The 23,804-nt window shown below is 39.8% G+C and overlaps 1 protein-coding gene across 1 annotated transcript in view; it reads left to right on the top strand.

Annotated features, from left to right (window-relative positions):
• The window catches only part of camk1da (calcium/calmodulin-dependent protein kinase 1Da), a 76,896-nt gene extending 69,310 nt beyond the window's left edge, over nt 1-7,586 (top strand). Inside the window, exons 6-11 of the mRNA XM_085376709.1 lie at nt 607-682; nt 4,508-4,620; nt 5,206-5,284; nt 5,430-5,517; nt 6,045-6,306; nt 7,412-7,586. Of these exons, the coding sequence (XP_085232835.1) occupies nt 607-682; nt 4,508-4,620; nt 5,206-5,284; nt 5,430-5,517; nt 6,045-6,306; nt 7,412-7,536 (743 nt within the window). The 3' untranslated portion in view covers nt 7,537-7,586. The remainder of the gene's footprint in view (nt 1-606; nt 683-4,507; nt 4,621-5,205; nt 5,285-5,429; nt 5,518-6,044; nt 6,307-7,411) is intronic.
• Nucleotides 7,587-23,804: the final 16,218 nt, after the last annotated feature.

Raw genomic sequence — 23,804 nt, 5'->3', positions numbered from 1 at the left:
GCTAACTAGAAGAGCTAGTTGGAGCTAGTTGTACCATGTATTTCTGCACCTATGAGAATCTGTACCTCCTGCAGAATATTTCCCACCGTGCACCGAACTGGCATGTGATTTTAATTTCAACAGACATGAGGTGTCTGCATATTTTCTCTGTACTCAGTCTCACTTTATTTTTTATTTTTTATTTTTTATTTTTTTTTATTCCTATTTATTCTATTTATCCCCTTTGTATATTTTATTTATATTTGTCTCTGTATTTATATATGTGTGTGTGTGTGTGTGTGTGTGTGTGTGTATATATATATATATATATAACAGTTCTGTAACTGTAACTTCGGTCGTTGCTGTGCTTTTTTTGGAAGTCGAATTTCCCAGAGGAACCCACCCGAGGGATTAATAAAGTTCTATCTTATCTTATCTTATCTTATCTTATCTTATCATTAAACAGCCCCTTTTTCATATAAAAATCACACCGCAGTTGTTACTGGACCTCAAGCTGAAAAAGTAAAAACGCACTGTAGTTAGGTTTACCACCAAACTGAGGTCGTTCCAAAGCCGTTTTTTTCTCTAACCCCGCTGTGTCTGCTTGTTTCTCCCTCTCTCTATCAGCTCCAGAGGTTCTCGCCCAGAAGCCGTATAGTAAAGCGGTCGACTGCTGGTCCATTGGAGTGATCGCCTACATCTTGTAAGTACCAATTAAACTTCTTTATATTCCACTGTACAGGAAGCAGTTTCCATCAATCACCATGACTGACATCACCAGAAAGCACCAAAGCTCCATTAGCACCGGGTCATGGTCACGGTGGGAAATCTGAATTCTTGATGCCTTATTCATCATTAAGGTTGTGATAATCGTGTTCATTGCCAGAAATGCGGCCAAGTCAATCAGCTAAATACATTCACAGGTTTGCCTTGCATTGAGTCACATGACTGCTAACCATTAGCTTGTCCATCCGTTGTATACACGTAATGCTGTAGGGTGAATTAATTTTTTTTTTGAAAAAACCAATTAGGAAATTGTTAACTAAAGTCATAAAACCAGTAAGAAGTAGGGTCGTTTTCTCATAGATTTCAATACAATGAGACCAGAGAAGTTGTCGCCCCTAGAGGCCATGCAGGCTTTGAAATAACTGAAATAACCCGTGTCTAGACACAGGTATGAAGCAGTTTTAGGTTATTGTAATCGTGTTTAATTAGTGTGTTATTTACACCTTTGGTTTTCCTCCTGTGACATATTTTTACCAAATCTTCCATCTAACATTATATCAAATCTCTGAGTAGCTATTAAAGTCGTTTTACAAGTTCCCTTGGATGTAATCTTTGTAATTAAATAGAATGAAGGTCTTTATAACAGCACAACAAAACAGCCATTTTCATACTAGTAGTTTTCTAATCATCAGCTGGGCTATGGAGACCTGGCTCGGCCATGTATGAATCACAAAATTGAAAACACCTTAACTGGAAAATCTGTTTGTAAACATGCATTCCATTCACATCACATTTACGCTCATTAAGCGGATCTCCATCTAGCCTTTGTCACCCTTCTCACCCTCGTCTGTGACGAGATTTCATTTTCATTTTCTTGTTTTTCACCAGTGTTGGTGAACAATGGAAACCATGTTTGTGTGCTCAGACTGCAATCTTGTTGTTGAGAACGCCACTGTTGGAGTTATTTTAAGGTGTATGTTGCCTCTGCATCTTCATTTATGTTTAACACCTGAGGAGCAATCAGAGAGCTCACAGTGGTTGAGAGGAAAGCAGGCGCAAACAAACTCACGTGACTCTCTCGCGCTGACTTTTTCTCTGTCTTTCTCCCGTTTTACGCTGTACTTTGTGGTGAGTAGTGCAGTAAAAGCTTTTGCTAGTAAAAAGCATTTGGTGGATTTGACAGCACAGTAGAAATGGCTGTGCGTGTGTATGTCCGTGTGTTGCTGTGTGCGTGCAGGGTAAAAGAAAGAGCAACTCCCTGCTGGCAATTAGCACAATTAGCGTTGGGATTCAGACCTTGTTAGGTTTTGACTGCTGCTCAGGTGGAAAGATCACATCAGGTAATCAACCATGATAATCAGCCAGGATCCCGAGTGCAAGTGTATTTGTGTGTGTGTGTGTGTGTTCGATGGAGTGGAGGGTCAGCCGAGTAACATGACAAAGTGAGTCTTTAAGCAAATGAGAAAGCAAAAAAAACAAATCAGAAAGCCCTTTTCCCCTCACGGCAGGCAGAGTCCTCCTTCCTCTCTGCCCGGTGCGTTTCCCTTTTATTCTTTCTTTCCGGTGTGTATTGATGGAGAACGGCATTTTAATGAGTTTTTATGAAAATCTCCTGGTGCATCCAGAACCTCGGTAATGAGGTGTTTTGGGCTGAGCGGCAGCTCTGCTGTTGCTCCGCTTTGTGTCGTTATGGAAAATCAAACTTGGACTTAAGTTCATTTGTGCTCATCAGCACCAAGAACCAGTAATCTCATGTTAATGCGATTAAGGCGATACAGCCAACTACCACTGCTACTACGCAGTCACAGTAATACACTGCTCTGAGCTCAAGTCCAGATGTGACAACAATACTGCGACACCACCTACTATTAATTCAAGTTTGCAAGTTTAGCAGGGGTACTGGAGGGTAGCAGAGTAACTGGAGTACTTAAATCTTGACTGCAAATTGTTCTTTGTTACCAGTGTTAAAGCGACCACTGCAAGCCACAACCTGCCTTCACAGATGCATTCTGAAGTGCGGACATTCCTCCTTTTAGATAGTACCTCGGATTTCCTACAGCCAGACTCAGTCAGCAATAATCTTTTACTAAGTTTTATAGGATGTATATTTTCTATCTTCACCACATATTTGATCTTTTTCTAAACCTAACCCAGTACTTCACAAAGTTGTTTTTAGCACCAAAGCCTAAACAGGAATTTTGTTTTGATCTGATAATGTATTTCAAAAAGTGGTACACAACTGAGGCAAGCTATCTTGTCATTTCTTTAAGCAGCCTTCGGGAATAGTTCTCCAGGCTTCCTGAAGGACATCCAAAGCTCTTCTTTGGATGTTTTCTGCCTTTTGTTCTGTTCTCTGTCGAGACGATCCCTCACTGCTTCAGTAATGTTGAGATCTGGGCTCTGGTAGGCCACTGTGTGTTTTTCTCTCCAGGTCTGCATTGGCAGTGGGTTTGGGATCATTGTCATACTAAACAATGAAGCCACTGCCAATCAGACTCTGACTTTTCTATGTTCATAATTTCATCAGTTGTCACAACAACACTGGCTGAAATTCTGCCCGGAACCACGACAGAACCGTGTTTTGCAGATGTCAGTAGACACTCACTCTTGTACATATTGATGGTGATTTAAACTTAAAATTTCAAATTCCTATTCATCAGTCCATAAGATCTGTTACCACAGATTTTTAGTCTAGTCTTGTGTAATTTGGTATACCAAAGCCTGGCTGTCAAAGGCTTTTTTATAGCACCCTTCCACTGAGATTATTTCTGAAGAATCTTCAGTGAACAGCAGATGATCACCTGCTGTGGCTAGTTTTTTTAAGCCTGCCACATCTTCTATTGTCCCCCACTTTTTCAGTTCCCTTGGATTTTCTTTTAAAGAACACACTGAACATCATGCTGCGATATACCAGGTTTTCAGCTAAATAGCTGTTTGAGAATCACCTTGTTAGTGCAACAATACAGGTTTATACCTGCCATTGTCTTTGGTATTCTTCATAGATTCATCTGGGAACAAGTGATGTGTTTGTGCAGCAGGCTGCTAGTAACAAAGTGCATTAAGATACAATTTAAAATGGGCTCTTTGCCAGTTTGTTGTCTGTGTAGAAACAACACTGGTTCGTCCCTTGGGTTATGTGCTTTATTATGCTTCAGTGATTCAGAGGTCAGCATTAAGTGACTTAACAAAAAAAAAGAATCCTCTGAAGATCATTGGATACAACAACTGAACTGAAAATGGGTGAAAAAACAGCCAGTGTAGAAAGGAAAATTCAGATTTTTTTAAATTACAAGAAAGTCTGGTTTCTTGGAAGCAAAATACAGAAAAATGAAGGGTGGGTGGATTTTTAAGTCAAATTGTGGTCTCTGCCATGAGTAGCAAAATCCTTACAGGCTATAAATCTCTAAATAAGGAGTTTTTTACCTTTTAAAAATTAAATATATTCATTTCATATTCAGGGATCCTGAAAAGAGAAAAAGAAAACCTGTCAAATTCATGTCTAGAAACACAAATCTGCCTGTGGCACTACACTGTTGCCTACATGTGAGGCATTTAGGGGACATATGTAAATTGTAGCTACAAAGATTAATCTGGGTTACAGTATTCCCTTACAGACACAGATCTAGTCTGTCTCTTACATACACATGTGTTTGCATTTAACACTATGTGTCCTAAGCAAGGCAGTCATTTCAAAAGGGTGACAATGAGTAAAGGGACTCTGTAGTAATCAGTGAAATCATTTATTAATGAAAATAAGTGACTGTTAAAGATTCGACCAAAAGAATAAATATCTCGTCTGCAGGTTGTGTGGTTATCCTCCATTCTACGACGAAAACGACTCCAAGCTGTTCGAGCAGATCCTGAAAGCTGACTATGAGTTTGATGCACCGTACTGGGATGACATATCAGACTCAGGTGAGGCCTCCTCTTCCTCCTCCTTCCTCCACCATCTGTCCTTCCGCCTCCTCGGTCCATCATGTGGCACATATGGCCCACACACCACCTTTCCATCATAGTCGCTGATTTAATCTGCATGGAATGAAAATATGTGAGAGTAAGTGTGCGATGTGTGGTTTCATCCATTACCAGCACAGTTACGGGCATAGACTGGAAGTAAAACCAGCGTTCTATTGGCTGGAAGTCTATTTCAGTCACCAGTCTATTGTGTTAGTGAGGATAAAATCGCATTTATGGACTGTCAAGAAAAGCTTTGTGTTTTCAGAAGTGTCAAGTTTCCTCAGAGCAAATAGAAATCACTCCTGCACATTGCTAGTAATGTAGAATTAACAGAGGTCAACTTGGCTGATACAGTGAAAACCAGATGGTACACACAGCCCACGTTCTCAGTAGAAACCAAACAGTGCAACATCTGACATCTGAAAACATCTTTCCCTGATCGAAATGTCAAAGATTTTCAGTGTCGCAAAATGTTTTGTGAGTGGGTTTTAACGTGGTAAAAAACAATGTGGTGTTTATATGTTTGGTTTGTTTTTCTCCCAGCCAAGGATTTCATCAGCAGACTGATGGAAAAAGACCCAGCCAAGCGTTTCACTTGTGAACAGGCGCTCAGACACCCCTGGTGAGAAACACACATGCACACACAAACACACACACACAACAGCATCACAAAAATCCATCAAATCAATATTGATATCGATGTTGATGTACATTCAGAAGTATTGACTAAGAAATTGTGTTTTTGTGTCGTTATATATATATCTCAGGATCGCTGGGGATACGGCTCTCTGCAAGAACATCCATGAGTCAGTCAGCCGGCAGATCAGAAAGAACTTTGCCAAGAGCAAATGGAGGGTAAATTTTGTTTACTGCAGTTTATTCTCTGTGGTTTTGGCTCTACTGCAATAGACTACATTACCCTATTACAGCTCCTCAGCCAACTGTTTTTAGAAGGTGAATCACTCAGCAATAAAAACCTGGCTTGTCTCGTGGGTAAGATCTACCTCTCAACAGCTATTTACCCCTAAAGAAGTCAGAAGAAATAAGAACAAACTTCAGATTTCAAACAATTCCCATGTTCCACAAATGAAAATGATTTACTAGGTCATTTTAACACAATATATTTTACCATAACGTTACCAGGTTATTGAACTCTGTCGTCATAATAAGGTATGGCTCAAGAGTTTATGGTCTCAGTCATTAGTTTGAACTCTGTTTAAATACGGCTAGATGTTAATTTTTTAAACAATAGTTCCCATTAGTGAACAGAAGGATGATAAAGCAGGGTATACTTTAGTGCAGACCTAAGTTGTGATGGCTCAGCGTGCATTGTCCCAAGGTTTCGTGATCAGATTTTCCTTTTGTTTCTATGCTCTTCACAGCAAGCGTTCAATGCCACTGCCGTGGTTCGGCACATGAGGCGGCTGCAGCTTGGCAGCAGCATGGGGAGCAGCATTGATGCGTCCAACGCACCGACTAGGCCGAGTCAGACGCAGAAGTCAGCCCAAAGCCAGAGCCAGGCGGGCCAGAACCAGCCGGCTCAAAGCCAAAATACCGGCCAGACGGCGCAGAGCCAGAGCACCAGCGCTGTCGCCAGCAAGATCTCTTCCATCGATAACAACATAGCAGCTCCCCACAAGGATTGTGAGTATGATTCAGTGGTGTCAGTGGCATCAGAAAGTTAAGAGAACATATGTGAGCTGTTCATAGGAGTATGTAACAGTGAATGAGCAAAATTTAGGGCACAGTGTGGGAGCGCAGTGCCTTGCAGTGTCTTCAGGATTTGGGACGTTATGAATTCCAGAAAAAGTGCATTTACCTGATCATACTGAATAGGTGTTCCACTTCTTTGGTTTAACAAACTCCTGGGTTGCTTTGGCTGTATGTTTGGGGTCACTGACCTTCTGTATTATGAAACACTACCCAATCAATTTGAGCATGAGTATGTCACTGAACACCTCAGAATTCATTCGTCTACTTCTGTCCTGTGTCACATCATCAATAACCACTATTGTCTCAGTGTCACTGGCAGCCATGCACGCCCAAACCATCACAATGGTTCTGCTTTATAGATGATGTGGCATGCTTTGGATCATGAGCTGTTCCACGCCTTGTTCATACTTTTTTCTTGTCCAAATATATATGGACCTAACTGTATTTCTATAAAATACTGCTTTTCATTATAAAAGTCAAATGTGCTGTTTGAAAATATAAACAGCAAGATTTCTGGTTTTTTAGAGGGGTAGCCCTGACAATGGAGAGGAAATGTTAATGTAAGTACGGTACAGATTTACACTTAATACCTCATCTCAAAGATGGAGCAGTGCGGTTTATTGGTGTAGCTCTAGTTACATCTTTGAGATAGACACACCTCATAAATGGATTGGATTTTAGTGCAAGAGAAATGAACAGTGGTAAACCTTGTTCAGCGAAGATTGAGTTAGTAGACGGCAGGGCTTGTAATACAATTCTGAACAATAAAATTTACACTAAATTACATGAGCTAAGGGCCAGAACAGCGTTACATTTATTACCTACGTTATTTTGTATTTTTCCTCAACATATTTAGCTGTACAGTGCAAAAGCTGTTTCATGTCTTCACTTCTTTATCAAAGTGAAACTAATTTTATCTTAGTGATCCAGTCACTAGTGAGAAATGCAAGCCTGTGGTCTTCTACTTCTTTTGGAAATCAAGGAGGGATTTCAGTATTACAAGCAGCTGATGCAGCTTCTCATTCCCTTCTTTCAGGTGTCACTGCACCAGTCACACCCTGCAGCCTGGCATCTGCAGCTTCTTCTCCTGCCACGGGGACGGAGCTGAACCGGCCACACCCATCTGCGGTCCCCGCCCCGGTTCTCACGGAAACCAAGTGACGCCAGGTCCCGCGGGGAACCAGCTGGGAGGCCACGGCGCTGTGAAGCAGGGAGAGCGGGAAAGAAAGAGAGATCGAGGACGACCAGTGAGGAAGACGATCGCCCTCTTCTTTGTCCCTCCCTCTCTTCGCTTTACTGCCTCTCGGATAGGCCCCCCAGCCAGTACCCCGCCCTGCTCGTGGGAGAGCAGAGGACTTTACCGCCACCCCACCGATTCAAGCCACCATTGTCATACTGCACACCCACCAGGATGTCAGCGTAAAACTCGTCCTGCCACAGCCACAGCACACCCACGGTCTCACACTGGGGATGTTCACACAGTTGGCTTTGATTATTACCTGATAAAAGGTTGTCCACTGCTCCACCTGTGAGCTGCAGTTGGTGGTTCACGGTGGAGCTGCTGGTGTCATACAAGTTCAACCTTCCCATTCAATCTGATCTTTCCCGCATCAATTTATTTAGTTTTTTTTTCCGACTTAGGTTTGACTGTTGGCAAACGGATTGTTTTACTTTTATTAACTGCTGTTAAATTTAAAGACGCTATGTGTAACAAACATATCATTGTCAAATTGATATTGCTACCTTGGCATAATTAGTGTAACCAAATGAGACAATACCCAAGATGAACCACATGTAGTTCCTCTTTATTAATAGCTGTTGTTGTGTTAGGATCTAAATTAGAACCCAATTCCCATCATCGCCAGATGCTTGGTCTAAAAACAGCAAATCTCACTTCCTGTTAATCAAACACATCTCCCTGCCAATCTGACCTGGTAATTGTGGAACACAGAAAACAGGCGGTCGTTGTTTTTTTTAAACACAAATGATGCAGATGTAGCAAATTCATGTTGACAGTGGTTTATCCGTGTAAAAATGCCACACATAGCACCTTTAAGACATTTGTGTGTCCTTATGGGCTTGGTTCTCTGTTTGTTTGTTCGTGCTTTAAGAAGTGCTTTAAAAGTACCATATGACTGTTGAGATGTGGAAACATGAGTAAGCGCTTTATCTATTTTGCACAGAAAGGATCAGACATAGATTAGCTGCCATTCACATGTGTTTATCAGATTGAGTAGAGATTGTAAACCTTTATTGATTGGATGTCAGAGCATTATACAACTTGTTTATTGTCTGAAAGATTCTGATTTGTTTATTATTTTCTTACTTTATTAAAACTTTTATAATAATTGCCCTTTAAGGGACACACATAATGGTTATTATGAAACATGGAATAAGTTTAGGATAGAATTAGAACACATAGAGATAAGTATTTACTGGAAAACACGTCCAGGTAAAAAAGTCAGAAACTAAAGATGGATTGTCATTAGACTTCCCAAGGAGCTACAGGCAGCGCAGCATAGTTACTAAAAGAAAGGCCTGGTGGGTCCTCAGAGACACAATCCAGAATGGAGAAGCTGTAGCCTGCCGTCGTTCTTTATGTCTCTACCGAAGCCATGATCTCACCTTCTTTATTTGTCAAGCTGCACCCAGTCCAGAAGTGCTCAGGGAAAACTGCAGCTGCACTGTGCGCTGGTGAACACCAGTTTCCTGATTTAGTCTTTTTATTTTTGGGGTTTGTCACAGTCCGGCCGTTCCAGCCAGCATTGCAGTTAATGATCCAGGCTTCAGGACGTTAGCTGTGTCCTTACTGTAGTGTTGTGTTGGTGCGCGACTTCAGCATTGATAATTTAGACCTGGACTTCTATTGACCATATACATACGTGGGCTCACTGCAGGCAACAGCAGGGCATCGATGCTTACTTTTGAAGCTTTTTTTGAAGCATTTTCAAGAAACGTCACGAAATGTAATTAAAGACTGAAAGCAGCGATTCACCAACCACGCTGGCTGATACCTGCAGCACTTTTCAAAGAAGTTGGGACAGGGGCATATTTCCTAATCACCACTTATTTCAATTGTTTTGAAAAACCTGGAGGCCGATTGCTGTAGTTTTAAAAGAAAAAATGTTTATCCCACTATTCTTTGATATTGGATTTCAGCTGCTCCGCAATGTTTCTGATAGCTTTCAGAAGCATTTCTGAACACATGCATGCAGTGATTTTCATTAAAGAAAAGCAGCAGCAGTAAGTTGCAACTAACCTGTCCTATGGTGGCAGTTGATGATCTCTATGGACGGTTTATGCTTGTCAGTGTAGCCCTAAAACATATGCAAGTGTCCCCAGGTTAGGCTTTACCACCTTTTAAGAGATTACAGGGCTGTACTGATGTCACTGGTGATGCGTGCAACACCCAAGTCCAGGTTTTTTAGGCATTAATCTACTTTTCCAGTCGTTATTTCTGCCCCAACTCTTTCAAACTTTTTGCTGTTTTCAAATATATAATGATATATAATATTACTTCATGTTTTCTTTATGCTATTTTCAATTCAGTGCGGAGGTTAGGACATGGTAAATCAATGCATTCTCTTCGTTATTTACATTCTACATGTTGTCCCAACTTTTTTGGAAACAGGGCTCTAAATAAATGCACAGATCCACGACTCAGTCAGTATTTTTGACTACTAACCCGACTTTTGTTTTCTTCACCTAATGGAACTCTTGAACATGGCTAATGGCCTTTCCTGTCCCAGAACGCAGAGCTGTACAATGTAGGGTGCTCACTCACACATATCAGATTGTCATGTCTTTATTCGATGCAATTGTACCGATCCCTTTATTGAATTGTAGCCAAAGACTATTGCTTGGTAATGAAGACAATTTGGTTCATTCTGCAGTGCTTGACAAATTAGAACAAAACTAGCCAGATTTGAAGTTGTTCAAGATGGAAACTAAGGGCTTAATTATAGCTGCAAAATAACCTAAAGAGAACGTTTTGTGACCTTTTATCTTTTCAAAATCTGTTGCCATTTACATTATTTTTATTGCCTGAATTGTCTTGCTAAAAAACTGTGTTCATAGTGCTTGTCTCGATATGTGGCAGTATGAGGTGGGTGTGAGGCCACATTTGGATAAAATTTGGGTTAAGGTGAAAATGACAGTAAATCTACACTCACCGAAGTTTTCTCGAATTCATTTTTGGTTCACTGCACAGTTCTGTGTGTTAGACTCCATCTACCATCTAGTTTATCATCTCTTTTGCCCTCACTGAAAGGATAAGGAGTAATGTTTCTAAAGTATTTCTGCATTTTTCCTATCGTCAGCTAATGACAAAGTCACACTAGGGTAAAAGTGGCTGAAGATTGCAGCATGTCCAAAATTACTGTGGCGATGTAGAACGATATTATGATCTTGCTTCCTTTGAAATGGTTGCTTCGAACACTGGGACCAGTCTGCAACCACTCGCAGTCAGCTGCCCCCTTCAAAGCAACTTTGGTGTGTCAGGAAGGCAATAAAATGGCAATAAGACCAAGTCAGTCTGCTATCAGTTTGTGATGGAATGGAAACAAGTTGGTAATTACATGCTGTCTGTTTGTGATAACACTCATTAACTTTGATAAATTGGTTAAAATTGCTAATTTGTTGCCATCTTCATACACAGAAATTCATCAGAACCTCATAGATTTGAAACAGACTCAGAAATGGCTCTATAAGTAATGACTTAGTTGCTGCATGATGGCAATTTATTCCAAAAATGGCATAGGTGCTTGGCAACCTTGCATTTATATTGGAATATAACCAGACTACAACCAGTTGAGACGAATCCTCTTGCAGATGAGTTGCACTCACTAGCACACTGACTGAGATTGATTGCAGTGTGTTGGCAATTTGTCTGTTTTTAAAGTGTGTTAATTTACACACCAATTATTTCTAAATTCTGCCATTCAGAGTCTGTGTTTGGAGACTGGTTGCTTTCGTCAGTAAAAGCAGAAAACTTGAAAATGCAAGTTCCAGGTCATCATCCTATTTTTCTCTAGCATAGACTAAGCCATAATCCCACAAAAAGTCCAAAACCAGCATTGTGTTTAATGTATCTTACCTAGTTTACAAAGTTCTTGCCCCATCTGAAGCTCTGACCCCAGAGTCCTTCCTTCTGTTGGTTTTTCAAAAATAAGATGTGGGTCCAAGTATGTGAGTGTGATGAAGCAAAATTTCCAGCCTAATCCAGCAGTGTGTCTAAGGTGATGTGTTTCTAATAGGTTTCGGCCAAAACATTATGCGCAAAAAAACGCCTGTTTTTGTAGGTGCGCTCGTTATTGGCTTTGCTTGAAGGTTGTTCAGGGGAAGAAAAATGTCATTTATAATCTTTTGAAGGATGACAACATAGAAATCCATCAGCTATAATACACAATGTAAAGTCGCAGAAAGACCATAAACTACTGATTATGTATTTTAAGTTCAGTTAGTCACATTATGGGATGTGGGCCCACCCCATATTGGAGAAATAAAAAGTCAGTATATCTTTAGCTTTTCATTCTGTCTGTGGCAGTGGGATATTTGACATTTTAAATACCCTTTTAATGGATAGAAGACTGCGAAAACCACTAATCATGCTGCAGTTCTTGTTTATAAAACTACAGTCTCCGCAGAATGTACTGTTTTTCAAGCACTATAGGATAAATTGTAAAACTTGCATAATATATGGTGACACTACTGATGCATGCACTTCTCGGTGTCATGAAGACTATTCATTGGCTGAAAACACTTCTGTTACTTTATGCACAATGCTGTAGCAACCAAGCAAGTCTGAAGTTCGATGAGTATGAATATTTAAGGCAGCGTGGGTCAGGGCAGTCAAAAAAGAAGCAAACTTCTAATGTTTGAACTGCTGCACACATGCCTGCGCACAGATAGTTGAGATTTCTGAAGGTTTGCATTTATTCCAACACATTTTTCTGAGAGGAAACTAATCCGACTGTGACATCAATGTATACCGAAGGGAACTTTCTACCGTGTAAGGGCTTTATTCCAATGACCACCTTAATCTTATTCTTCACTGTTATCGCGTCGATTTACCCATTGATTGCTATGCATTTTTTAAAAACATTTGAAGTGTGTTGTCAATGTTTTTTATTTCTGGAAAGCATGATCAGGAAACAAAAGAAAACATCAGCAGCTCTATTTAAATCTATTCAAGACCATTTCACTCATTTACCTATTATTATTAAATTTGAATGAGCTACATTAGGGATTTAAGAGGTTGTTCAAAGAGGTTAATGAATTAGGAATACCGTTCATTAAATGTGAAGTCGTACACTTTAGCTTGGACGTGTGGGCTTCTGAATGTGCTGTGAGGCAGGCAGAGGGTTCAGGTTCATGCTCCTCTGTGGTTTTATGTCTGCTGTTTTTGTTTGCTACAGAGAGAGAGAACATAAATGTAATCCAAATGAGTCTTTCCATGCTACTGTAAATAGATTGTGAATACTGATGATCATTTTCAAGGTAATATTTACGAATGCTTTGCTGTACAGGCATGTCTGAGTGAGTGAATGAACGAGTGAGTTTGCAAGGGAAGTTGATTGTATCCTCTATGGAATGTTTTAATGTAAAAAAAAAATGTAACAAAAAAAAAGCAGCTTCAAGTCTCCTTTACTTCCCGACTTTGCGGTTAGCTTTCAGAAACTGTCTGGCAGCACGCGACTGCTATCAGCAGAGCTGCACAGCGCAGTTTAATGCCATCAGTGTTCCACCATCACTTCAGTGTCAGTCCAACTAAAAAGGTGAAATCATCGTTTACTGAACTCAGGCTTACGTTTTTGTTTTTTTGCCATTCTAACGGGAGAAATCCAAAGCTGTGAAACACACTGTTACGGACGTTCGCTCTCTCCACTTTAAACTCACCATCCTTTGACTTTTCTTTCTTTCTTTTTTTTTTTATGAAGAAAAAAAACTGCACCTTCATGAAAAAACACAAGCATGTTGAAAAAAAGTGCTTCAAGATTTCAACTTTACCATGAGTGTTTGCATAATCTTATATGCCCTTGTATGATGTTCGTATCTCTGTATTATGTGAAGACGTACACAGGTTGAGATGACCGGGTCCACAAGAGCCAAGCAGAGTATTTGTTCTAACTGGCAAAATTTACCCCTGGAATTACTTACTATTATTATCACTATTATTATTTGCTGGATTAACTATGTTTATTACTATGAAAGTTGCTTTAATTCTGCTAATTAGAATGACTGTGTTGTCATGTGACTGGAAGAAAATGCATTTATATTGCCCTTTTTTCAGGTTTTTATTATGCAAATTGAAAATACACTAAATAGTGGTTGTGTCACTGAATTTATACTTAAAGCTGGTTTTAGTTGTATGGAAGTGAAATGTATTCAGAAGATGAGCAAGATGACTTAAAATCTCAAAATGAGCCTTTCATTGCTTGAAAACTAGATTTTATGGAAGCAGTAGTTGGTCATAAGCTGAGTTTCATCTAGGTTTTTTGTTTAGGTTAAAAATTTGCAGTGCATTGTGGGGCAAGTAGTTTCTAATGGATGTTGTCAAAAGCATGCTAGCTGACCTTTTTTTAACACGCGGAAGTGTTTGGTGTGTAAGGAGTTTCTGAAAAATCAATGAAGAAAATTAATAGTAAATTTAGGAATTAGGGATTACTATTAAGCTCCGTTCAAGAAAAGTGCAAGTGAATGCATTTGCACTTATGTGCAATTGTGTTTGGGCATAGAGTTCTCATCTAAGGCATCTAAAAACTGAATCAAAAGTGCAAATATAAAGAACTTTTAGTTTTATGATTTTAAAATGTACTATGTTACCTTACCATATGTGCGTTAGCTTTTTATTTAGTTTGGCTAAGTTGATAACGTATATTGTGTAGCTAAATTCTCTGATACTTTCCTTACTTATTTGTATGTCATAAATGCAAAGGCTAGAGAGTTTAAAATATATATATAGCTACTGACTGTGTGTTGTATGTAGACTAATTAGCGGGGGTGGTTTTACCTAGCTAAAGTCTATACAATTGTTCAGTAGCATTATGTTGAAACTTACAAGGAACTACAAGCATGTATTTGAATTGTTACCAACTATTTCAGTGTCCTCTTAGACTGAAAAAGTTGTTAGACTTTGTTAGCATTAGTAAATGCATTAGCTAGCTTTGGTTTAGCTGATGCTAAAAACACTCCACCACCTCTAACCTGAACAGCTAACTGACCAGTTGAGAGAATCTCTCTCGCTAAGATTTCTTTGTAGGACTAAAACTCTACACATGCTGCTCTTTGGCCCCTGGTGTCTCCCTGTAGGTGTCCTTGTCCAGAGCCTGCTAATTTAGCTGGCTGTATTTACTCTCTGCATGTGACCACAACAAACTCTCATCCTGTGCACTGTCGTTACGTCGACGATGCTCTCACCTATCGGAGCGGCCACTGCCTGCCGCACTTAAATGTGGTGTGATAATGATGATTTCGATGATGATGATTTTCTGTTGATGGGGCTTGTATATCAGATGCCTTTGACAATCATGTGCACATATCAGAGTTACCATAACAACACAGGCCAGAGCGACTGATTGTGTTTTGTTTGTCTTTTCTCCTGGAATAAATCCTGAATGATCGTAAAATGACTCTCTACTCTCATTTACTCTTTTTCTCTGTCTGTTTGTGTGCATACTCGACAAAATGAGACTGACTTATTAGCACTACACAGTGTCAGAATGACAACTACATTCCTGCAAATGTAAACACTTTCGACTGTGTGTTATCTCTCCATATTTAAACACTCACATACTCATGAATCTGGAACTAGAGCAAACACTCTTTACTACAGTCTGACTGCATGTAATGTGCAGTACAGCAGATGGCTTACACACAGAGGACAGATCTTGCAAACACTAAAGGCACGCCTTGCCTTTCAACAGATGTAACTGTCCAGCATAAAAGTGAACACTCTACTTGAACACGTTCTCCTTTGGTTTACACTCCAGTTATCACTACTTATTGGATGTCCTCATGTGTCATTGCAACTAAGGGTTCAATAAAAGTGCAGAAAAAACTTTGGAAATACAACATATCACTCTGTATTTTTGTAGTAGTGATAGCTTTCACTACTACGGGCAGCACGGTGGCATGGTGATTAGCACTGTTGCTGCACAGCAAGACGGTCCTGAGTTCAATTCCACCATCAGGCCAGGGTTTTTCTGTGTGGAGTTTGCATGTTCTCCCTGTGTTTGCGTGGGTTCCTTCAGGTACTCCGGCTTCCTCCCACCGTCCAAAGACATGCAGTTTGTGGGGATAGGTTAATTGATTAATCCAAATTGCCCACAGGTGTGAGTGTGAGCGCAAATGGTTGTCTGTCTCTGTGTGTTAGCCCTGTGACAGACTGGCGATCTGTCCAGGGCGTACCCCGCCTCTCGCCCTATGACAGCTGGGATAGGCTCCAGCGCGACCCTGAAAAGGATAAGCGGAAGTTTTCAGTGACAGAAGTTTATAAACCTTTCAGCAGCCCAGCGTCACAACAAATTCATTGTTAAACTGCGCTGATCAGGTTTTGGTTAAAATAAGAATTTTGTCTGAGTTAACAGCTATGGGATTGATTGTTATGAACTGCTGTACAGATGTGTATCATCACCAGTCAATGAATCCTGCTCATTTGTGGGAGCCTCTGACTTTTCATTTAGTCCAGTCATGTCATTTGATATGCTGTGTGTCAACTACGTGACTGGTGTTCAGGTGTAATTTCACTTTTTGTATTATTTAGCTGCTAAGTCTTGGTGAAGTTAACGTCATGCTTACAATGCATATCTTTTGCCTCTAGTATCATATTAAACGAACATTTTAAACATATAACATTAGTGGCAATTCTAATGCTGTTATTGTAAGCTGGAGAGCATCTACGTCCCCATTGTCCTTTATCCCTCATTAACCATCAGAGAGCAACTTGGGGTTAGTGTTTTGCCCAAGGATATTTGGGAGCGGCCAGGGATTGAAGACCAATCTGCCAATTAGTAGATGACCTGCTCCACATCCTGAGTACAGCCACCCCATCCACCCAAAAACCCTACAATAATATAGGGAAAGCACCAAGAATCAGATGACACCCCCCTGCAATTGAGCAACTTTTGCAACAGTGAGAAGGAAAAAGTCAATTTTAACAGGAAGAAAATGCCAACACAACCAGGCTCAGGGAGGAGCGGCCGTCTGCTGTGACCTGTTGAGGGTGAGGGAGAGGAAATGCTGAGTGGTGTATAAACACATAGTGAGTGAAAATAAGTAAGAAGAGAGGCAGAGAGTTCCACAGAAGAGAGCCTCCAGTTCTACTTTTAAATACCGGTTGGGGAGAGAGAAGGAAGACTGGATGAAAGACATGCTGTGGAAGAGAGCCAGAGATAATAATAACAATAATAATAATAATAATAATAATAACAAGTATGATTCAATGCAGAGAGGTCTATTAACAGCATGCTGTAATCTCTAATAAAATATTATGGTTAACAGTATCAACTGCTACATTGAGGAGAAGCAGGACAAGCACATAGATGAGCCCACTGTCAGAGTCCGTCTGCTGAAATGAACTCAGAAGGATCAATAGAAAAAAAGGAGTCTAAAAAAAAAGAATAGTACTAAAGGTAGCTGTAGAAAATGTTACATCTGTGAGGGTATTATTAATAATTATTTGCCTAATGGTAAAAAAATTTTTATTTGTAAATAAATTCATGAAGTCATTACTAGTAGTTGTTTCTATCTAATGGGACAATGATCCCATTGCGGTTCGTTGCAAAGTATCCATTGTTTTCAAGGTCCTATATTCCTAAGGTTCTGCCCCAATGTCCTATGTGCCCATTGTCCTGTGTTTCCAGGTTCCCATCCCTATTGTTTCTCTGTTTTTGAGGTTCTATGTACCCAATGTCCTATTCCAAAAATGTATGTTCCCAGGATCACATCACAAGATCCCATGGTTCTGTGTTTATAAGTTTCTATCTTCCCATTATCCGTTGTTTTAAAAGAACTTTCTCAGTGTCCCTGCTATCCTATATTACCAGGATTCTATCCCAATGTTTTATGTTTTGAGAGCCATGTCCCATGGTCTCTTGGTCCTATGTTTCCAATTCCAACGCAATGTTGCAAAGGTCCCATGATATTCCCATCACCCTAACCCCACAACCACGAACCCTGGAAACACAGATTAAGCTACCGTTGACTTTCTTCCATGTTTAAATTTTACTCCACACTGGTTCCAAAAACAGCTTAAAAGAGATCACCAATGAAAGCTGCAGGATACTCTCAGCCTTTGTACCCATTCAGGATTACAGTTAATCAGCTAACATGAAAAAAGAAATCTCTCTTTGAAAGTTTACTTTTTCTTTTTTTTCTTATCAACTGAAGTAAGTGGTTAAGACGACGTTGACTTTACCGCACTGAGCGGCATCAGCCTGAAGGTCTATATGTGCTCATCAAAGATAAGCTGTATTAATATTAGTTCTTTATTAGCAGAGTTTGGCCTGTTGGAGCTTCCTGTGGTTCAGGTCGTCACACTTCCTTTACTTTCCCCTCCATCTCAGTTGGAGACATTCCTCCCAACTGTCTTTTTATCATGGCTGAATACAGAGGAACGAATGTGCTAACTTATTCAAAATCAGTTTTCCGTCTGACACACAGTCCAAAGCACTGAGACGAAAATTGTGAAAATCAAAGTATTTTACATCACTTTGCAGCACTTTACAACAACATATGCACATATTCATATATGGAGACATACAAATGGGAAAGCTGCCAACTGAATTTGTGCTTAATCAAAACTGCTCTTCATTTTTACACTCGCACGCTGAAGACATTTCTCGCTGAAATTGGCTGCCAAGCTAACTTGAAAAACACTTAGGGCTCTGTAAGTGTGTTTGTGCTCTGAGTCACTGATCTCTGTGCTTCTTAAACTGATTTCTCCTCATCTATAATTCAGCACTTCTCTCCCCCCTCCTCGCCACTTCTCTGTAAGGCATCCTCTTCTTCATCACATTTCTCACTGCAGGGTTTTCTCCTCTCCTCTTGGCTCGCTGCTTGTTTTGTTCTTTGCTGAGCGGCAAATCGTGCGTATTCTATAAAGCTAATGACAGGCAGATCGTCTGAAACGAAGAGATAGCACTGTCGCAGGAAATGGAGGCGGGATTGTGGCGTGTTGTGTGCAAAGATCATCTGTGTCATTTGGGTTGACAGCTCTGGATGCAAACAGCAGGGGGGGAAGTCATATATTTTCCTTTTACTGCCCCTAACAACCAAACAAAGTTGAAAATCATATTGCACCACCATAGTTACACCAGAGATGATTCTAAAAGGTCTTTTACGATAATAGAAAAAGATTTTGGGTTTCAGTAAAGATATTTTCTAGCATTCTCTCCACATTTTTATATTGAGGAACATTATTCTCAAATTGTTCCACAAATTGTAGTTGCAGGTTTTTGCAGATTGGTGAATCTCAGCCCATCTTCATTTCTCAGAAACTCTGCCTCCCTAAGATGTTCTTTTATATCCAATCATGTTACTGACCTGTTGCCGTTTAACCTAAATTCTGTTCCTTCAGCTTTTCTTTGTAGCGTCACTCATTTTCCCAGCCTTTTGTTGGCCCGTCCCAATTTTTTGAGACATGTTGCTGCCATCAAATTCAAAATGACCTCATTTTTAAAAATCTTTGTCAGTTTAAACCAGTCAGTTTTCTAGGTTCTATCATTAATGAAATGTGTGTTATTAGATTTGATAAAGATTGCACCCTGTTTTTTATCTACATTTTACACAGCAATCCAACTTTTGTGGAATTGTGATTGTACACGGAGAGGGGCATTTTAATTTCTTGCATGATGAGGTAGATAAGTCCCTAACTCCCACCTCAACAGCCTACTCATGATTTGACATATTGCAAAAGAAACATTGATTCCTTCTTTGAAAAAGACTCTGCAGATGAAAAAAGAAATGCCATTAAAAGAAGCCTTCAAAAAATAGTTTTCCCCTTCAATTCAATTCAATTCAATTCAATTCGATTCAACTCAGTTCAATTCAATTCAATTTTATTTATGTAGCACCAAATCACAACAACAGTCGCCTCAAAGCGCTTTATATTGTAAGGTAGACCCTACATTAATACATACAGAGAAAAACCCAACAATCAAATGACCACCTATGAGCAAGCACTTTGGCGACAGTGACAAAGAAAAACTCCCTTTTAACAGGAAGAAACCTCCGGCAGAACCAGGCTCAGGGAGGAGCGGCCGTCTGCTGCGATTGGTTGGGGAGAGAGAAGGAAGACAGGATGAAAGACATGCTGTGGGAGAGAGACAGAGATAATAATAACAATAATAATAATAATGACAAGTATGATTCAATGCAGAGAGGTCTATTAACATATAGTGAGTGAGAAAGGTGACTGAAGAAGAAAAACTCAATGCATCATGGGAATCCCCCAGCAGCCTACTGTTAGGGTGCCTGGGTCGTTGACCCAGAGTTTAGAGTTTTCATTATTATTGTACTTTGGTTTTTGCCTTTATTTATCATTTCTAGTCTTTTGGTTTCTTTGTCAGAGTTGTGCCTTCTGATTTCTCTTCTGTTCCATAGTTGCTGAATCCCTGTGACAAGTCTGCGTCTCTGTGTTATGTTTCCTGTTTTACTTTGAAAGTTAATGTTAATGTGTCTCGTTTTGCTTCGTTTGTCTCGTCAGCCCTGATTTGTCCCAGCTGTGTTTCCCTCCTGTCTCTCATTCCCTGATTGCTCCCTCTGTATTTTTTAAGCCCCGTGTTTCTTTGTGTCTATGTTGTGATCTCCCTTATCCACCATCATATATGCTGTGTGTTCTGGCTGCATGTGTAAGTTATTTGGATTCTTAGTTTTCTTCTGTTTAAGATCAGCATTTGAGTTTATGTTTGTCTCCGGATTCTGCACTTTGGGTCCTTTTCCTGCCTGCACGCAGCCATTTCATAACACCTACGCCTATTGCAGCATAACTAAGGGAGGATTCACCTACAAACCAGCAAAAGTTTTGCAATTTTTTTTTTTTTTAACATATCAGAGAAAGCACAGGTCACGTATGTCGACTGTGAAATTTAAAGGGAACAACGGCGCTTTAATTCCACTCATCACAAGCCAAAATATGTGCTGTAAAACAATTTAAACATTTTTTAAAAATTTCTTCTTTTTTTTTTTTTTAAATCCTGTAAAATGATTAATTGTATGTGAGTTTTGGTAGCTAAAACCTGACCACTCAGTTGCAAGATGTTTAAGAATAAGCAAACACCACTGTCACAATATTTCAAAGAGATTTGGATCTGGCCTTTAACCTCATTATTCTTCCTTTTGAGCCATTTCTTCTTCGTTGTGCTTGTTCAAAAGTCCAGTCAGATGGACTTTCTCATCATTTTCGAGCACAATTTGATAAAATGTAGAATTCCTAGTTGCACTTTTGACTGCTAGAACATTTCTACCACCATTCCTTTGAGTTGGCACGAGGTTTTAATAAAATGCTCTGCTGCAAGCACATAAAGTGCCATTCTGTCAATAGAGTTGTTACCATTTACTTGTGTTTACAAGTCTTGGCTATCTTATCTTTTCTGGATGCTTTAGGGTTGATGTAATGGTCTTGTTACTTGAGTCTCCTGTGAAGTTACTGGTGACTTCAGGTTTATAATTAGTTTTGTGTGTGTGTGTGTGTCTCCATTCTGTTCCTTTCATCAGTCTCATTTCTATTGTATTTTGTGTTTCAAAGTTAGTCTTATGGTCCTGTGTAGTTGTATCTCACTTCCATTACTGCTGCTCATCCCAAACAGCTGATGGCCTCTCTTTCTAGAGCCTGGTTCTACTTGGTTCTATTTGTCCTGTTAAAAGGGAGTTTTTTCCTTCCCACTATCGCCGAGTGCTTGCACATTGTTTTTCATCTGATTTGGGGGTCTTCTCTCACTTATTGTCGGGTCTTTACCTCACAATATACCGTTGTGATTTGGTGCTATATGATTTGAACTGAAACAATACACACAGCAGACTATGACATAGGGTTAAGGTTGACTGCATTTTGTTTACTTGTGTTGTCTTTGGCTAATATTTAAATGTGTTTGATATAAAACATTTAAGTGTGACAAACATACAAAATAATCGGAAATGATGAAGGGGTCAACACTTTCACACACCACTGTATGTATTTGGATACAGCATTTCCTCTTGATACATGCTTTCTTCCTGGAGGGATACAATATTCCAGCAAAATGTTCAAATATTTTAACATTTTTCACAAACAACAGCTTTCCCATGAAATCAAACCACGGTCACTTTAAATGGCTACTTCATCTACCTAAGAGTCTCTCGGCAGGATGTACAAAAAAGGAGCGTTTTCCTTTTCTAAGCTTGTTACCCCCCAGGATCTCATCAATCGTTACACTGCAGGTGATAAACTCCTGCCTTATTCTTCACCTCATCATCACGAAGCTTTTCATCAAGACAGACACAGTGAATCAGTTTTTTGGTGAAAAAGATCTCCCCTGCGTCTACATCCCATTCTGGCTTGCCCCTCAATAGGTCCTGCTTTAGTGATTTGTTTTCCTTCCACTCGGTGAGGTCTCGTGATGCGATGGCCTCCCTCCAGAGGAATATTTCAGCAAGATCCTGCTGCTCAGAACACTGCTGCCCACACAAACACATTCCAGTCACTTGATGGACCAGACACACATACAGTGTCTCCTCTACCCTTAACCTCTCTTTACACTCTCTGTGTGTCACTGCAGAGCTTAACTAGCACACCGTTTGTGTGTGCTTGCTCATGCTGGGATTTGTTGTTTGTACTCTAGTGACCTAGATTTTTTTTTTTTTTTTTTTTTCTCTCCTTCAAACTTCCACTCTGAAGTTCAACAAACTAAAATTTTATATACAGAAAAATCATTCATACAAAAATATTCACAAGCTAGCTGTGTATACAGACTTTAACTTGCATTAAAAATAAATGAGCCTTCTCTCAGAAATCCAAGAATTGTTTCATCATCGCATTACTGATATTGGACGAGCTGTACCTTATTGTGTCACTCAGCCGTGATCATATATTTTTGATCTTTGGCGTGTCGGTTAGTTCATTTTTCCGGGCGTCAACTCTAATTTTTCATTTCAGTCTAATTGTTCTCATCAGCATCACTGGCAGCTGCGTGTAGAAGCAACAAGGAGCTGTTTTCAAGCAGCAGCTTTGAAAATGTGCTGTATGCATACCTATGCAGGTGAAAACAGCACGCACACAAAGTTTTGGGACTGTAAGTTGTTTTTTTTAATGTCCGCTTTCTCTCTGTAGTCTATTTGTAGTCATTGTAGTATTGATCAATGAACTTTGAGCATGCTTTGAATGCCAAAGTGCTTCTCGAAACCATCAGCTGTCATCTTATGAGGACTGACCTCAAACCCAATTGGTATCCAAATATGTAGTTCTTTACTTTTTGCTTTTGTTTTTAAAATTGCTCTCCCAATTTCAAAAGTTTACCTGACTTCAAAACGATCCTAATGTTTTCATTATGATCAGAAAATATGTAAGTAACTGTTACCACATTTAGAGAATATATTATTGCCCTCCATGAATCAGCTGAAGCCTATCTCAGCTACCATAGCTGAGCCTGGACAGGATGTCAGTGTAATGCAGGGCTTTCATTAATTGATTGGTTGATCAAATGGTAAAGAACTTGTATTTGACTATTAATTTACATGCATCCTTTTATATGTACTATTCAGTATTTGGCATTTGCAAATGCAGATCTTATACCAGAGAAACTGTGAGGCCAAAATCCTTGTTATAGACTTTATTGTAAAGCTGACACCACCTATAGCTTGTGAAACTTTGCCTATCTGGAATTCTGGCATGAAACTTAAAAGCAACTGAACTCTATCCCTAAATAGTTCCCTGGTGCAGGTTTTTTCCACTGAGGTAAAAGTGGTGCCTTGTGAAAATCATAACTGTGTTTTAATTAACAGCTGAAAAGCAAAGAGAACTAATTGTCCTTCACATCTCAATAAGCTCCCACTGTGGCTGTTACTATTGCTCACAGCTGCTCTTAGTGTCAGAGCAGAGCAAGACAACATCTCGAGATGAGCACAGCTCTGCCACTTAATCCACTCATGAAGGCAGCAGAGCTGAACAACCAAAGAAGGAATCAGTGGGAAAAGAGAAATGTTTGATTCTCATTCAGAAAACTGTTTATTTTTATCAGATAAGTGGGAATCACGCTTATCCACAGTTTATTAGAGGAGTTCCAGGTAGAAAGAAAAGGGATAGCAGTTTATTTACAAGACAACTGTGAAGAGTATTGCTTTTAAAGTGTTTTTACTCATAAGTGACACTTCTCCGTCCCTTGCAGAGAGACCGCCCAGCAGTCTCTCCAGATCTACAACCACTCTGCAGTCCAGGTGAGTGGTACTTATACGAT

The sequence above is a fragment of the Diplotaxodon limnothrissa genome, linkage group LG17 (genome assembly GCF_057381915.1).
Source record: "Diplotaxodon limnothrissa isolate DT_005_m linkage group LG17, D_limnothrissa_male_GT1.1, whole genome shotgun sequence".
Lineage (NCBI taxonomy): Eukaryota > Metazoa > Chordata > Actinopteri > Cichliformes > Cichlidae > Diplotaxodon > Diplotaxodon limnothrissa.
Note: the sequence above shows the minus strand (reverse complement) of the source record. Positions and strands in the feature narration are given on the sequence as shown.